The sequence below is a fragment of the Mobula hypostoma genome, chromosome 13, assembly GCF_963921235.1.
Source record: "Mobula hypostoma chromosome 13, sMobHyp1.1, whole genome shotgun sequence".
In the NCBI taxonomy this organism is placed as follows: Eukaryota; Metazoa; Chordata; class Chondrichthyes; order Myliobatiformes; family Myliobatidae; genus Mobula; species Mobula hypostoma.
The window spans coordinates 95,391,913-95,407,062 of record NC_086109.1 but is presented as its reverse complement, the minus strand read 5'-3'; the positions used below and the strand labels follow the sequence as shown (position 1 = coordinate 95,407,062).

Below are 15,150 nucleotides of genomic sequence, written 5' to 3'. Positions count from 1 at the left end.
TGTGCCTAGTATCACTTTATGGACATACAATCAATATAGATAAACTATCTTATGTATTTATATTTATTGTTTTCTATTGTATTTTATTTTTTGTGCTGCACTGGATACAGAGTAACAATAATTTTGTTCTCCTTTACACTCGTGCACTGGGAATGACATTGAACAATACTGAATCTTGAATAAACTTCTCCAGGAGGTGGAACAGTTGATTCTGATCCCATTTCACATTATAGTCCGAGTTACTTTAGCTCTACCTGGATCTGCAAGTCCAAATGAAATGGGCTCAGACACACTCTGACAATGTGAACAAACCCCAAGTACAGTCTGAACCACGCTGGTTACATGACTGTAATTAATGAAAATACCAAAAATTCTCAGGTCAGACTGCATGCGTTAATAAGTTAACCTTTCAGTTCTTTATTAGAACAGGATACAGAACGGAGACTGTGATCATCTTATTCCTGCTCTGCTGTCCACCTGAACACACAGCACCTCTCTCCTTTTCTCCACTCCCCTCTCTTTCTGAGCATCTTACAGATCAATGACATCTTCAAAAGGCAATGCCTCAAAAAGGCAACATCCATCATTAAGGCCCCTCACCATCCAGAACATGTCCTTTCCTCATTGCTACCATCAGGGAGGAGATTCAGGAACCTGAAGACACACAGTCAACATGTTAGGAACAGCTTCTTCCCCTCTGCCACCAGATTTTTAAACGGTCCATGAACCCATGAACACTACCTCACTACTTTCGCTCTTTTTTTGCACCGCACATACACAGGCACTCTAGTAGCACCGCACATACACAGGCACTCTAGTAGCACCGCACATACACAGGCACTAAAGTGGCCACTGAGAGTGTGTGTATATATGGCTTCTTCTAATTTTTTTTATGTATTGTACTGTACTGCTGCCAAAAATCAACCAATTTCATCAGGACTTAGAGTATGTCAGTGCTAACAGCAGGCTGATGGGCGAGTTTTAAATCAAACTCAGATAGAAAGTATAACACACTACAGATGGACTGAATGCAAAAGGCTTCACTGGCCACGTTAGTGGGCTCTGTTGAATGCATACTATTCAATTCTAGAAATTCAGTCTCACAAATCTTGGAACATTTAAAAAAATTATGTTCATAGCTTTTCAAGGTTTCAACAAGAACCTCCCAACCAATTGTGTTCACTGCCTCCTCCTGTTGTATAATTATTTATTGCGTCATTAACTTTTATGTAAGATCTTACACACACTTATAATGAGAAACACGTTAATCCACATTTTTAACTGAAGCTACATTTATGAATGTTGGTTCAAAGTAAATTTGTAATGATGTACTCAAACCTATCGTTCCCTGACTGTGGAGTACAGAGAGCCTCATCACTGGCAGGATGAAGTGACAATAGGTTTACATGAGAATGAATATATAATTGGATTCAAAATACAAATTTGTAACTTGAAAATGAAACACTCACAACACGCTGATCTTTTCCATGGATGCTGCCCGGCCTGCTGAGTTCCTCCAGCGTGTTGTGAGTGTTGCTTTGACCCCAGCATCTGCAGATTATTTTGTGTTTGTAATTTGAAAATAGTAGCCGTTACATCTACAAAGCCCCCTCCTCATACCATGGCCCCAATTACACTTTACCATTTGAACTGTCATCACTAAAGTGCCAGTGTGTGTAGCCATAGAACACCCACTGGTTCACAGTTCACTGGCACGCTGTTCCACGATAAAACAGTGATGTGGATAAACACCAGGTAATGATTGAAAGCACTGGGCAAATCTTACAAATCTGTGGCCTGCCATTCCGTGACCAGAGTCAGCACAGCAGGCGATTAGAGGGAGGCGAGGCTCCACATGATAAACCAGAACACAAGATGAACTTGTCTGCAAGGTAATTCAGTGGTTCACACCACCCAAAATGCAAGAGCAATTTTACAGAGTTCCAATCATGCTACCTGGGAGGACACTTACAGGAGTCTAGAGATGGCTGAGTAAGGAGTGGGAGTAATGGTTCTATAGATAACAATTCATAGGCTAACATGCAGCAGTACAAAAATCATTCAATACCCCATAAAACATCAATCCATGAGAGCACCTCCTTCTTCTTGGGGTGGACCACAACTTGACCTCACTCTTGGAAACAAACATCTCATCCTTCTTTGCCATATTTAGGAGTGGGGTATTATCTAGTTGAGGCCAACAATATTTCAGTACTTTTTCCACAGACCTTTATTTTAAAATACTGCTTTAATAGTTAGTTACCATCAGAGATCCCTACGTGATGCAATGAATCAATAAAAGATGTCTGCAGTGTATGACTATAATTCAGATATCCAGCAATATTGTTCTAAGACCCCAGCAACCTTCCAATAAACATCAGAATCATGAAACTTCACATCCTCCTACTTCTCGTGTATTCTTGCACATCTGATTTCATTTTTTCAAGTCCCAGTGACTTGTCAGCTTTGTGTCAATAACACATTTCTATGCAGGTCACTCATTTCCACCGCCTCTGCAGCCTTTCCTTCTCAGTTTCCATCCAGGAGGTGCAGCAATGAAGACCACCTTCTAGATTCAAATTCCACATAATGTTTCAGAAGTTACAGACTGCATCACGCATAGCCTGATATCTGTCCTACCATCATCTTCATCTTCGGCTTGAAAAAAATTATTGCAAACACCTGTGCACTGTTAGTCTTGCCGCAAAATTTCATTTAATTGTATTCCTCTTCCTCCTCCTCCTCCTCCTCCTCCTGTCTTACATGAGTAACGAACTGGGATGTGCTCAGCTGAAGCTGGGTTTGATTGATGGCACATTCATTGTCTACCTGCATCAAAGACTGTAGAAGGAAATGTTTATTAATGGAAGAAGATAATTATTCAATAGACACATTAATCTAACGCCATATCAATCTCAAATTCTGTTTACACCACACACACGATGAAAATTACCATGCTGATTCAAAATGTGTTTCTGCATTGAATTAAACGCTTTGCTCCATTCCCTGTTCTTATCAATGACTTCAAACCTTGGTGGCACGGTAGCTTTACAGTGCCAGTGATAGATAGCAGTTAGCTTTACAGCGCCAACGATCAGGGTTCAATTCCTGATGCTGCCTGTAAGGAGTCTGTACGTTCTTGTGACTGCATGGGTTTCCTCCAGGTCCTCCACTTTCCTCCCACCTTCTACAGGTGTCAGGGTTATTGAGTTGTGGACATGCTAGGTTGGCACTAGAAGTATGGTGACACTTGCAAGCACATTCAGCACATTCAAGTCAAGTTTATTGTCATTTAACTATATATACATATATAATGTATAGAAGATCATAAGATACAGGAGCAGAATTAGGCCATTTGGCCCATCTAGTCTGTTCTGCTATTTCATCAAGGCTGACGCAATTTCCCTCTCAGCCCCAATCTCCTGCCTTCTCCCTGTACCCCTTCATGTCCTGACTAATCAAGAATCTATTAACCTCTGCCTTAAATATACATAAAGATTTGGCCTCCACAGCTGCCTGTGGCAAAGAGTTCCACAGATTCACACCCTTCAGCTAAAGAGATTCTTCTCATCGTTGTTTTAAAAGGATGCCCCTCTATTCTGACGCTGTGTCCTCTAGTCTTAGATTCTCCCTCCACAGGAAACATCCCCTCCACATCCACTCTTTCAAGGTCTTTCATCATTCAGAGGTTTCAATGAGGTCACACTATTGTTTGTTGACTATGTTAACAATTTGTTAACGTGGTCAGCAAGTTTGGAGCCAATACAAAAACTGGTGGTGTAGTGGACAGGGAAGAAGTTTATCGAAGATTACAATCAGATCTAGATGACCTGGGGAAGTGAGCCAAGGAATGGCAGGTGGAATTTATTTTGGACAGTGTGAGATATTACATTTTGGTGAGTTCAACCAGGGCAGGTTTACACAGTAAATAGTGGGGCCTTGATAGAACAGAGAGGCCTGGGGACACTAGAACATAGCTCCTGGAAAGCAGTGAATCAGGTAGACAGGATAGTGAAGAAAATGTATATAATACTTGGCTTCATTGGTCAGAGAACTGAGTATGAGAGTTGGGATGTAATGAGACAATACATGTATGTGCCTGTCAGAATGAAATGTAAAGGTAACAGTGAAGGGAACCTTGGTTTTCAAGAGATATTGAGGCTCTGGTTAAGAAAAAAAAGAGGTGCATAGCAGGTACAGTAGAGGCAGGTAGGACAAATGAGGTCCTTATGGAGTATAAGAAATGCAAGAGAACACTTAAGAAATCAAGAAGGCTAAAAGAAGGCATGAAGTTGCCCTAGCAGACAAAGTGAATGAGAACCCCAAGTGATTCTGCAGATACTGTATGTTAAGAACAAAAAGTTTGTAAGAGCAAAAAATAGTCCTCTGGAAGTTCAGGATGGTAAACCATGTGTGGAGTCAAAAGACATGGGGGAGATCTTAAATACATTTTTTGTATCCGTATTTTCTCAGGAGACAGACACAGAGTCTATGGAAGTGACTCAGAGCAGCAGCGAGGCCATGGTCCCAACATAGAGTACAGAGGAGGCTGCGTTTGCTATCCTGAGGCAAATTAGGGTGGATAAATCCCCGGGGCCAGACAAAGTGTTTCCTCAGACCCTGCGGGAGGGAAGTGCAGAAATTGCCAGGCCCTTGCAGAGATGTTTAGATCATCCTCAGTGACAGGTGACCTGAACTGGAGGAATGGAGGATAGCTAATGTTGTTCCACTGTTTAAGAAAGGCTCTAAACATAAATCTGGAAATTATAGGGTGGTGATGTAGAAGTGGGATAGTTATTGGAAGGTATTCTAAGGTTTGGTTAGACATGGACTGATTAAGGACAGTCAGCATAACTTCATGTGTGATAGGTCATATCTAACCATTTTTATATATTTTTCCAAGGAATTTACCAAGAAAGTAGATGAAGGCAAGGTTGTGGATATTGGGCTACATGGACTTTAGCAAGACATTTGACAAGGTTCCGCATAGGAGGTTGGTCAAGAAGGTTCAGTCGTTCCAAGATGAACCTTCCAGTTCTGGTCGCCTCACTATAGGAAGGATGTGGAAGCATTGGAAAGGGTACAGAGGAGACTTACCAGGATGCTGCCTGGTTTGGAGAGTACGCATCATGATCAGAGACTAAGGGAGCTAGGGCTTTACTCTCTGGAGAGAAGGAGGATGAGAACAGACATGATAGAGGTGTACAAGATAATAAGAGGAATAGATAGAGTGGACAGCCAGCGCCTCTTCCCCAGGGCACCACTGCTCAATACAAGAGGACATGGCTTTAAGGTAAGGGGTGGGAAGTTCAAGGGGGATATTAGAGGAAGGTTTTTTACTCAGAGAATGGTTGGTGCGTGGAATGCACTGCCTGAGTCAGTGGTGGAGGCAGATACACTAGTGAAGTTTAAGAGACTACTAGACAGGTATATGGAGGAATTTAAGGTGGGGGGTTAAATGGGAGGCAGGGTTTGAGGGTCGGCACAACATTGTGGGCCGAAAGGCCTGTAATGTGCTGTACTATTCTATGTTCTATGAGGTAGTAAACTGGATGAGACATTGACCTTGTGAGAGAAGCCAGAGAGTGGTAGTGGATAGTTGCCCCTCTGATTGGAGGCCTGTGACTAACAGCGTGCCGCAGGATAGGTGCTGGCTCCTTTGCTGTTGCTCATCAATACCACTGATCTGGATGATAATGTGGCAAACTGGATCCGCAAATTTGTAGATGACATCAAGACTGGGGGGTGGAGTGGACAGTGAGGAAGGCTGTCCTGGGCAGTAGGGTCTGGACCAGCTGGAAAAATGGTCTGAAAAATGGCCGATGGAATTTAATGCAGACAAGTTTGAGATATTGCACTTTGGGAGGACCAAGCAAGGTAGGTCATACACAGTGAACAGCAGGGCACTGAGGAGTACAGCAGAACATAGGGATCTGGAAACACAGGCCCATAATTCATGGAAAGTGGTGTCACAGGTAGATAGGGTTGTAAAGAAAGCTTTTGACACATTTGCCTTCATAAGATGGAATGTTATGTTGAAGTTGTAAAACACATTGGTGAGGCCTAATTTGGAGTATTGTGTGTAGTTTTGGTCACCTACCTACAGGAAATATGTAAACAAGGTTGAAAGAGTACAGAGAACATTTACAAGGATATTGCTGGGTCTGGAGGACCTGAGTTATAAGGAAAAATTGAATAGGTTAGGAGCTTATTTCTCAGAAAGTAGAAGATTGAGAGGAGATTTGATTGAGGTATGAAGGGTATAGATAGGGTAAATACAAGCAGGCTTTTCCCACTGAGGTTGGGTGGGACTACAACCAGAGGTCATAGGTTAAGGATGAAAGGTGAAAAGTTTAAGGGGAACATGAAGACAGACTTCTTCACTCAGTGGGTCATGAGAGTGTGGAACGAGGTGCCAGCACAGGTGGTGCATGGGACCTCGATTTCGACGTTGAAGAGAAGTTTGGATAGGTACATGAATGTTAGGTGTATGGCGGGCCATGGTCTCAGTGCAGGTCGATGGGAGTAGGCAGTTTAAATGGTTCGGCGTGAACTAGATAGGCCAAAGGGCCTGTTTCTGTGCTGTACTTTTCTACAACTTCTATGACTACACCAGCTTGAGGAAGGGAGAGGGAACTTTCTTTTCTATTCAGACTTTTACAACATCATAACATCCCAAAGTCCTCTACAGTAAATTAATTTTGAAGTGCTGGAATGTTAAGCTGCCAATTTGTGCGCAGCAAGCTTCATCAAATAGCAAGGAAAATATTATTAGTAAGAGGGTTAAGAATTACATGGAGAAGGCTTACATGATGAATAGGGTTTGAAAAATAAACAGCCATGATTGATAGCAGAGCAGACTTGATGGGCTGACTGGCCAAATTTGCTCATCGCGACAGGTTGTTGTTGGTGAGGCTGCGTAAGATTTAAAGAGAGCTCAGGGCCTTTTGGAACTTTTTGGCAGGTGGCAATTGCTGGGGTACTACACACTGGTAGGACCCCAGCAAGAGTGTCTGGGGGCAGAAGCAAGTGTAGTTGCTATTACTAAGAAGGTACTTGGGAAGCTGAAGGGTCTGAAGTCACCTGGACCAGATGGTGTAGACCCCAGGGTTCTGAAAGAGGTAGCTGAAGAGATTGTGGAGGCATTAGTAATGATCCTTCAAGAATGACTAAATCTTGGAATGGTTCTGTGGGACTGGAAAATTGCAAATGTCACTCCACTCTTTAAGAAGGGAGGGAGGCAGAAGAAAGGAAATTATAGGTCAGTTAGCCGGTCTTCAGTGGTTGGTAAGATGTTGGAGTCCATTATTTAAAAGCTTTGGGGGCTCTTGAAGGTGCATGATAAAACAGGCCAAAGTCAGCATGGCTCCTTAAGGGGAAATCTTGCCTAACAAATCTGTTGGAATTCTTTGAGGAAATAACAGGCATGATAGACAAAGGAGAGTCAGTGGATGTTGTTTACTTGGATTTTCAGAAGGATTTTGACAAGATGCAACACGTGAGACTGCTTAGCAAGAGCCTATGGTAATATACGACTAGCATGGACAGAAGTTTGGCTGACTGGCAGGGGTCAAAGAATAGGAATGAAGGGGGTCTATTCTGGTTGGCTGCCAGTGATTAGTGGTGTAACACAAGGGTCGGTATTGGAGCGCTTCTTTCTACATTATATGTCAATGATTTGGATGATGAAATTTATGGCTTTGTAGCCAAGTTTGCTGACGATATAAAGATAGGTGGAGGGGCAGGTCACATTGAGGAAGCAAGGAGTATTCAGAAGGACACAAGACAGATTGGGAGAATGGGCAAAAAATTGGAAGATGGATATAGTGTAGGGAAATGTAAAGTCATACACTTTGATAGAAGGAATAAAGGTGTAGACGACAGTGATTGTATTCACCCCCCTGGGAAGTTTTCATATTTTATTGTTTTACAACATTGAATCATAGTGGATTTAATTTGGCTTTTTTGACACTGATCAACAGAAACAGACTCTTTCGTATCAAAGTGCGAACGTATCTCTACAAAGTGATCTAAATCACTTACAAATATAAAACACAAAATAACTGATCGCATAAATATCCACCCCTTTAATATGACACACCAAATCATCACTAGTGCAGCAAATGGTTTTATAAATCACATAATTAGTTGAATGGCGATCACCTCCACATCTCAAAACAGAAAGTCAAAGTGTATCATTTGACTGTAGTAAAAATACACCTGTATCTGGAAGGTCCAGCTGTTGGTGAGTCAGTATCCTGGCAAAAATTACACCATTAAATCAAAAGAAGACTCCAAGCAACTCGACGAAAAGGTTATTGAAAAGCGCAAGTCAAGAGATGGATACAAGAACATTTCCAAGTCACTGAATATCCCTTGGATAATCATGAAGAAATGGAAAGAATATGGCACAGCTATAAATCTGCCTAGAGCACACCATCCTCAAAAACTGAGTGGCCTGCAAGAAGGGAAGAAGGGGACTAGTGAGGGAGGCCATCAAGAGACCTATGACAATTCTGGAGGAGTTACGAGCTTCAGTGGCTGAGATGGGAGAGACTGCACCTGGTGCTTCACCAGTCACAGCTTTATGGAAAAGTGGCGAAGAGAAAGTCAGTTGGGAAAAAACCCTCACATGAAATCTCGGTTAAAGTTTACTGGAAGGTATGTGGGAGATTCTGAAGTCAGCTGGAAAAATATTCTATGGTCTGATGAAATCAAAACTGAGCTTTTTGGCTGTCAGACTAAATGCTATGTTTGGTGTACTGCACATCATCAAAAACACACCATCCCTACTGTGAAGCATGGTGGTGGCTGCATTATGCTGTGGGGATGCTTCACTGCAGCAGGTTTGGAAGGCTTGTGAAGGTAGAAGGTAAAATGAATGCAGCAAAATACAGGGAAATCCTGAAGGAAAACCTGATGCAGTCTGCAAGAGAACTGCAACTTGGGAAAAGATTTGTTTTCCAGCAAGACAGTGACCCTAAGCATAAAGCCAAAGCTACACAGGACTGGCTTAAAAACATCAAAGTTAGTGTCCTGGAGTGGCCAAGTCCTCAATCCAATTAAGAATTTGTGGCTGGACTTGAAAAGGGCTGTTCACTCACAATCCCCCATGCAATCTGACAGCTTGAGGAATTTTGCAAAGAAGAATGGGGAAAAACTGCAGTGTCCAGAAGTGCAAAGCTGATAGAGACCTACCCACACAGACTTAAGGCTGTAGTTACTACCAAGGGCGCATCTACTAAATACTAACTTGAAGGGGGTGAATACTTATCCAATCAATTATTTTGTGTTTTATATTTGTAATTAATTCAGGTCACTTTGCAGAGATCAGTTTTCACTTTGACATAAAAGTCTTTTTCTGTTGATCAGTGGCAAAAAAGCCAATCTAAATCCACTGTGATTCAATGTAGTAAAACAAGTAAAACATGAAAACTTCCAAGGTGGGTGAATACTTTTTATAGGCACTGTATTTTCTAAACGTGGAGAAAATTCAAAAATCAGATGTGCAAAAGGACTTGAGAGTCCTTGTGCAGGATTCCTTCAAGGTTAACTTGCAGGTTGAGTCAGTGGTAAGGAAGGCGACTACAATGTTAGCATTAATTTTGAGAGGACCAGAATACAAGAGCAAGCATGTGATGCTGAGGCTTGATAAGGCATTGGTCAGACCTCATTTGGAGTACTGTGAACAGGTTTGGGGCCCTCACCCAAGAAAAACTGTGCTGGCATTGGAGTGGGTCCAGAGGAAGTCTGCAAGAGTGATCCCGGGAATGAAAGGTTTAGTGTAGGAGGAGCATTTGATGGCTCTGGAGTTTAGAAGAATCTCACTGAAACCTATCAAATATTGAAAGGCCAAGATAGAGTGGATGTGGAAAGGATGTTTCCTGTAGTGGGCGAGTCTAGGATCAGAGGGCACAGCCTCATAATAGAGGGAAGTCTGTTTAGTACAAAGATGAGGAGGAATTTCTTTAGCCCGAGGGTGGTGATTCAGATACAGAGAAGCACCAGAAAGCACAGCAGAATCAAAAGAGGCAATCTCTATAGTTGTCTGATATGTCATCTTGCAGATATTACTAAACAGTCAGATATTTACAGCACAAAGCTGACTTCTTACCTCTAGAGATTCAGGTGCCTGTCCACTCCCGTCATTGTCAACTGTGTCACCTTGCTCTTTGGTTGTGATCATGGATCGCAAGGCCAACTCTTCCACCTGTAGTCACAGTACACTCACATTAACAAGGCTAAAAGGCATAGGAGCAAAATTAGCCATTCGGTCCACCAAGTCTGCTCCATTATTCCATCATGGCTCATTTATTTTCCCTCTCAACCCCGTTCTCCTGCTTTCCCCAGATACCTTTGACACCCTGACTAACCAAGAAGCTATCAACTTCCATTTGAAATATACCCAATGACTTGGCCTTCAAGGCAATGAATTCTACAGATTCACCACCTTCTGGTTACCAAGAAATTCCTCCTCATCTGTTCTAAAGTGACATGCTTTTATTCTGAAGCTGTGCCCTCTTATCCTAGGCTTTCCCACTATAGGAAAGATCCTCTCCACATCCACTCGAACTGGGCCTTTCAATATTTGATAGGTTTCAATGAGATCCCCCCCGATTCTCCTAAACTCCAGTAAGTACAGGCCCAGAGCTCTCTACTACCCTTGCAGAGTGGTGTGTACAAAGCTACACTGGGAGTTAAACACCTTCTCAAAAATCACTTGAACTGAAAGCTTTCTTTAGTTTTTAATGAGAAAACTTTGTGAAAAGATATTGCTGATTCAAGAGTGGATGAAAATGGATGACTTTCTACCGTGTGTACTTCAAGTTGAAATCAAGTCATGAGTGTGTGCTTATGATCAGGAAGTGACGTTTATACAAAATGAGCAACACCCCTAGAGGCAAAACTCTGCCCACCTCACTTCAACGATGTCTAACTAAACTAGTGAAACTAAAACTCAAATGATCATTTCATTGTGCCTTTGGCAAAGCAAAGACAGTCTCAGAGACTAGTCTTGAAACTATCTAACTGCACGGTCTTTAACCCTTCTCGCTGCGAAAATGTTGAGCTTGATGACATACTTGCTCGCAGTGGTGTCTATTGAGACGACCGGTGACACGGTGCTCACACAGATTAATGACTGAGTGGAGTACCTCTGGAGTGAGTTGTGCTCTCTTAATATATCCCCCAACTAGCTGTAGCCCGTCAGAGTCAAGAAAGGCAGAGTTCACTAAAGTAGCTTTGGATTGGGAGAGGTTCCTGCTTTGTGATGCACTGCACTTCCTCTGCTTTCATCGGTCTTTGAACACCACGAAGGATTCTAATCTTTACCTGATTCAGTTGGTCTCGCTGAGAGGTTGCTTACAAATGTGCCATCCACTGCAAAGGCAGTCTTTGGCCAGTCCCACAATCTTCACTTTGGTTACTCCTACAATCTTCACTTTCATGTAGATACTGCTCTCAGAAGGCAGTCTTTGGTTATTCCTACAATGCTCTCAGGTCTAAAATGATTTGGGTGCCCATTCTTCAGGACACTATTCTTAAATACCTGACTGGCAGACTACAGTACGTGTGCTTGCAACAGTCTGTGTCCGACAGAGTGATCAGCAGCACTGGGGCTCCACAGGGGACTGTCTTGTCTCCCTTTCTCTTCACCATTTACACCTCGGACTTCAACTACTGCACAGAGCCTTGTCATCTTCAGAAGTTTTCTGATGACTCTGCCATAGTTGGATGCATCAGCAAGGGAGATGAGGCTGAGTACAGGGCTACGGTAGGAAACTTTGTCACATGGTGTGAGCAGAATTATCTGCAGCTTAATGTGAAAAAGACTAAGGAGCTAGCAGTAGACCTGAGGAGAACTAAGGCACCAGCGACCCGTTTCCATCCAGGGGGTCAGTGTGGACATGGTGGAGGATTACAAATACCTGGGGATACGAATTGACAATAAACTGGACTGGTCAAAGAACACTGAGGCTGTATACAAGAAGGGTCAGAGCCGTCTCTATTTCCTGAGGAGACTGAGGTCCTTTAACATCTGCCGGACGATGCTGAGGATGTTCTACGAGTCTGTGGTGGGCAGTGCGATCATGTTTGCTGTTGTGTGCTGGGGCAGCAGGCTGAGGGTAGCAGACACCAACAGAATCAACAAACTCATTCGTAAGGCCAGTGATGTTGTGGGGATGGAACTGGACTCTCTGACGGTGGTGTCTGAAGAGAGGATGCTGTCTAAGTTGCAGGCCATCTTGGACAATGTCTCCCATCCACTACATAATGTACTGGGTGGGCACAGGAGTACATTCAGCCAGAGACTCATTCCACCGAGATGCAACACAGAGCGTCATAGGAAGTCATTCCTGCCTGTGGCCATCAAACTTTACAACTCCTCCCTTGGAGGGTCAGACACCCTGAGCCAATAGGCTGGTCCTGGACATTTCCTGGCATAATTTACATATTACTATTTAATTATTTATGGTGCAACTGTAACGAAAACCAATTTCCCCTGGGATCAATAAAATATGACTAATACACTGACAGTGGGCTGATGAATACCATTGAGGCAGTCTTCACCCACTATGACCCAACTCAAGTCCAGTCGTTGGGCATAAGGTGCACTGTGCTGGCCATTGCGCTGTTCATGCACCTTATGTGCATATATGGGATCTCTGCCAAGCAACAGGAGAACCTCAGCAAAAGAGTTCTGTGTGGGGATCATGTCAGTTATGTCCTTAAGATGTGAACAACCTCATGCAGTTTCAGGTGTTGAGATCTCATCCCTGTTGTTGGGAATATGGTTACAGCCAATGAGAGTTGGCATGGGTACGCAGACCTCTCCTCCTATTGACTCCGTGACAAATCCACCGGCTCTGTTTCCAGAACATCTGATGTTCCAGAACATGCCTTTAGAGTGTGTGAGGAAGTAGCTACACCTGATGGACGATCAGCTGGCTCCCACTGTGCTCTGCCGTGGGTGTGCTGGGTGGAACCAATAGCCCAAGGTGCAGGCTCTGAATTTACAGCTGTATCTTCTCTGGCCAGACTCAGCATTTTGCTCAATCTATTGTCCAATGGTAATTCATCACCCCAGCCTGGTGCAGCGAGTGAGGACTGTGCAGCTGGTTCTGTTGAAAGGTGAGCCACTGATGCACTAGGTGCATGGATCAGCCCTCATCGGCTCTTATTAAGTGGCGAACATTCATGTGTTTCTAAGTTGGGTGACTTTTGCAACTTCCCACTTCCTACATTAAATGAGGGTTCAACTTCCTTTGGGTTTAAATCTGAAGCAGAGGATGTCTGGTGTGAAGCATGACAGGAAGGTGATTCCTATCTTTGTCTACTGCTTTGATTTCATCCTCTGTTGAAAAGCCATGTTGTATTAGAGGGCTCGCACCAATGGTCAGTTCTTCAATCACCTTCCTAGAAAGAACACCATCACTGCTGCTTCATACACCTTTCCCTCTGCTAAGACAGCCTCAGCTTCACACTCCTCCTGCAGCGCACTTAATGTAGCTTCTACACGAGCTTTCTCCACCATTAGCATTTCAACTTTGTGCTTAGCACCCTCTGCTCTCAATCTTGTTGCTTCATTTCTGGCACGGGTTCGTGCTGCAGAACGTGGCGCATCGACTGCATTACCGCGATGCTCAAGCAAAACCACGATTAGCATAGCCGCAGCACGAGCCCGCGCCACAGCCGAAGTGGCAAGAATGGCTCGCTGTGTGTTTCGATATACATGTGACAGAGTTCATCTTTTTCTTTACACAGGCGGGTGTTGTTTGTTTGCGAGTTTACCTTGAGTCTGTTTAGCTGATCCTGCAAAGTGGTTTTGATCTTCAGCAGAGCTTCCTCTTCCTTTTTCAGCTCCTGTAGCCGACTCAACATTCTCAGCTCCAAGCAGTCCTCAGTTCACCTGCTTGATGTTTAATTCACTCAAGGATTACTGCACCTTTATAAGCTGTCGCTCTCTCTCTCTCATACACCACACTCCCACCGAGAGCAGCAGTTCAAGTATGAAGATCGGGATAAGCAGCTTTGGTCACGTACACTGCTAGTGAAAGGCCAAAAAAAAGGCAGCATGACACGAAGCAAAGTTGTTCCCAATCTGTCAGTACCTGAAAGAGAAAGATTGTTTAGCTGTTGATGGAATCACATTCACCGTGTTAGTTAATCTTCACCGACTTGTGAGAATCCCTGGCACATAATTGCTTAAAATATAGAAACAGCGTTAAGGGTGGCACTGAGAACTTTGATCAGACGCATGGTATTAATGGTAGGAGTGAATTACCTTCTAAACTATCCACTGTATCAAGGAGGGAACTCCAGGATGTATATTCAACAATACTTAAGGCACAGGAACCACCTGAAAACCCCGGTTAACAAGGGAGTACTTACTTATTTCCAGATAACAGTCCAGAAAAAACCCTTCGAGCTGCGCTGCTCAGCAACCCCCGATTTAACCCAAACATCATCACGGGGCATTGACCAATTAACCAACTAACCGGTAGGTCTTTGGTACCTTTAATAACTGGAGCACCCAGATAAAACCCGAGCACTCCACGAGAAGGACGCACAAACAGAAGATGCTGGGATTGCACTCCAACACACCGAACTGTAATAGCATCTTGCCCTGTATTGGCGACAGCGCAAACTTTCCAAGGGTCGCTACTAACCAATGGCGCAATGACAGGATTTCACTGGCTGTACTCCGGTGTTCCAGTCACAGCCCCGGCTCCTTGCACCTACAGGCTGCGCTGAGTAATAGCCCCAGCCACCCTAACCCGGTCCTCAGTCCTACCCGAACCCCCTCTTGCCCCCTACCTGGATTAGAGGCAATGTGCTAATAAGAGGGTGAATCAGGTTGTTTTCTCAGGAACGGCGTCAGAATCTGTCCCCCAAGTTTGAAATGTCTGATATCAGCGGGCATGCATCAAGGGGATAATTTCAAAAGGGATGTTGCAGGGCAGGTTCTTTACACAGAATGAGGAAGCAGATATGATCGGGATGTTCAAGAGGTTCTTAAACAGGCGCATGAATGCAGAGCTTGTACAGGAGGAATTGATTAGTTTAGCTGGGAAGTTGACCAGCCCTGCACCACACCGTTCCCCCCAATGCTCCGTCTGAGGCCGCCTCCATCGGCTTCCGGCAGTCCCA

The 15,150-nt window shown here is 43.8% G+C and overlaps 1 protein-coding gene across 1 annotated transcript; it reads right to left on the bottom strand.

The window, feature by feature from the left end:
- snapc5 (small nuclear RNA activating complex, polypeptide 5) lies at positions 1-15,150 on the bottom strand. Its single transcript, XM_063066560.1, has 4 exons — positions 14,818-15,150; positions 13,792-14,111; positions 10,115-10,210; positions 1-2,841 (listed from the first exon to the last, which is right to left on the bottom strand). Exons 2-4 carry the CDS (start codon positions 13,879-13,881, stop codon positions 2,716-2,718), a joined length of 312 nt encoding a protein of 103 aa, XP_062922630.1. The 5' UTR covers positions 13,882-14,111; positions 14,818-15,150; the 3' UTR covers positions 1-2,715.

What these genes read in the sequence shown, in the direction of transcription:
- snapc5 (XM_063066560.1), bottom strand. Translation starts at nt 13,881, where the DNA reads ATGTTGAGTCGGCTACAGGAGCTGAAAAAGGAAGAGGAAGCTCTGCTG. An exon ending in ATCAGCTAAACAGACTCAAG is followed by an intron (nt 10,211 to 13,791) that starts GTAAACTCGCAA and finishes CTGTGACTACAG; the next exon opens with GTGGAAGAGTTGGCCTTGCG. An exon ending in AGGCACCTGAATCTCTAGAG is followed by an intron (nt 2,842 to 10,114) that starts GTAAGAAGTCAG and finishes TTCCTTCTACAG; the next exon opens with TCTTTGATGCAGGTAGACAA.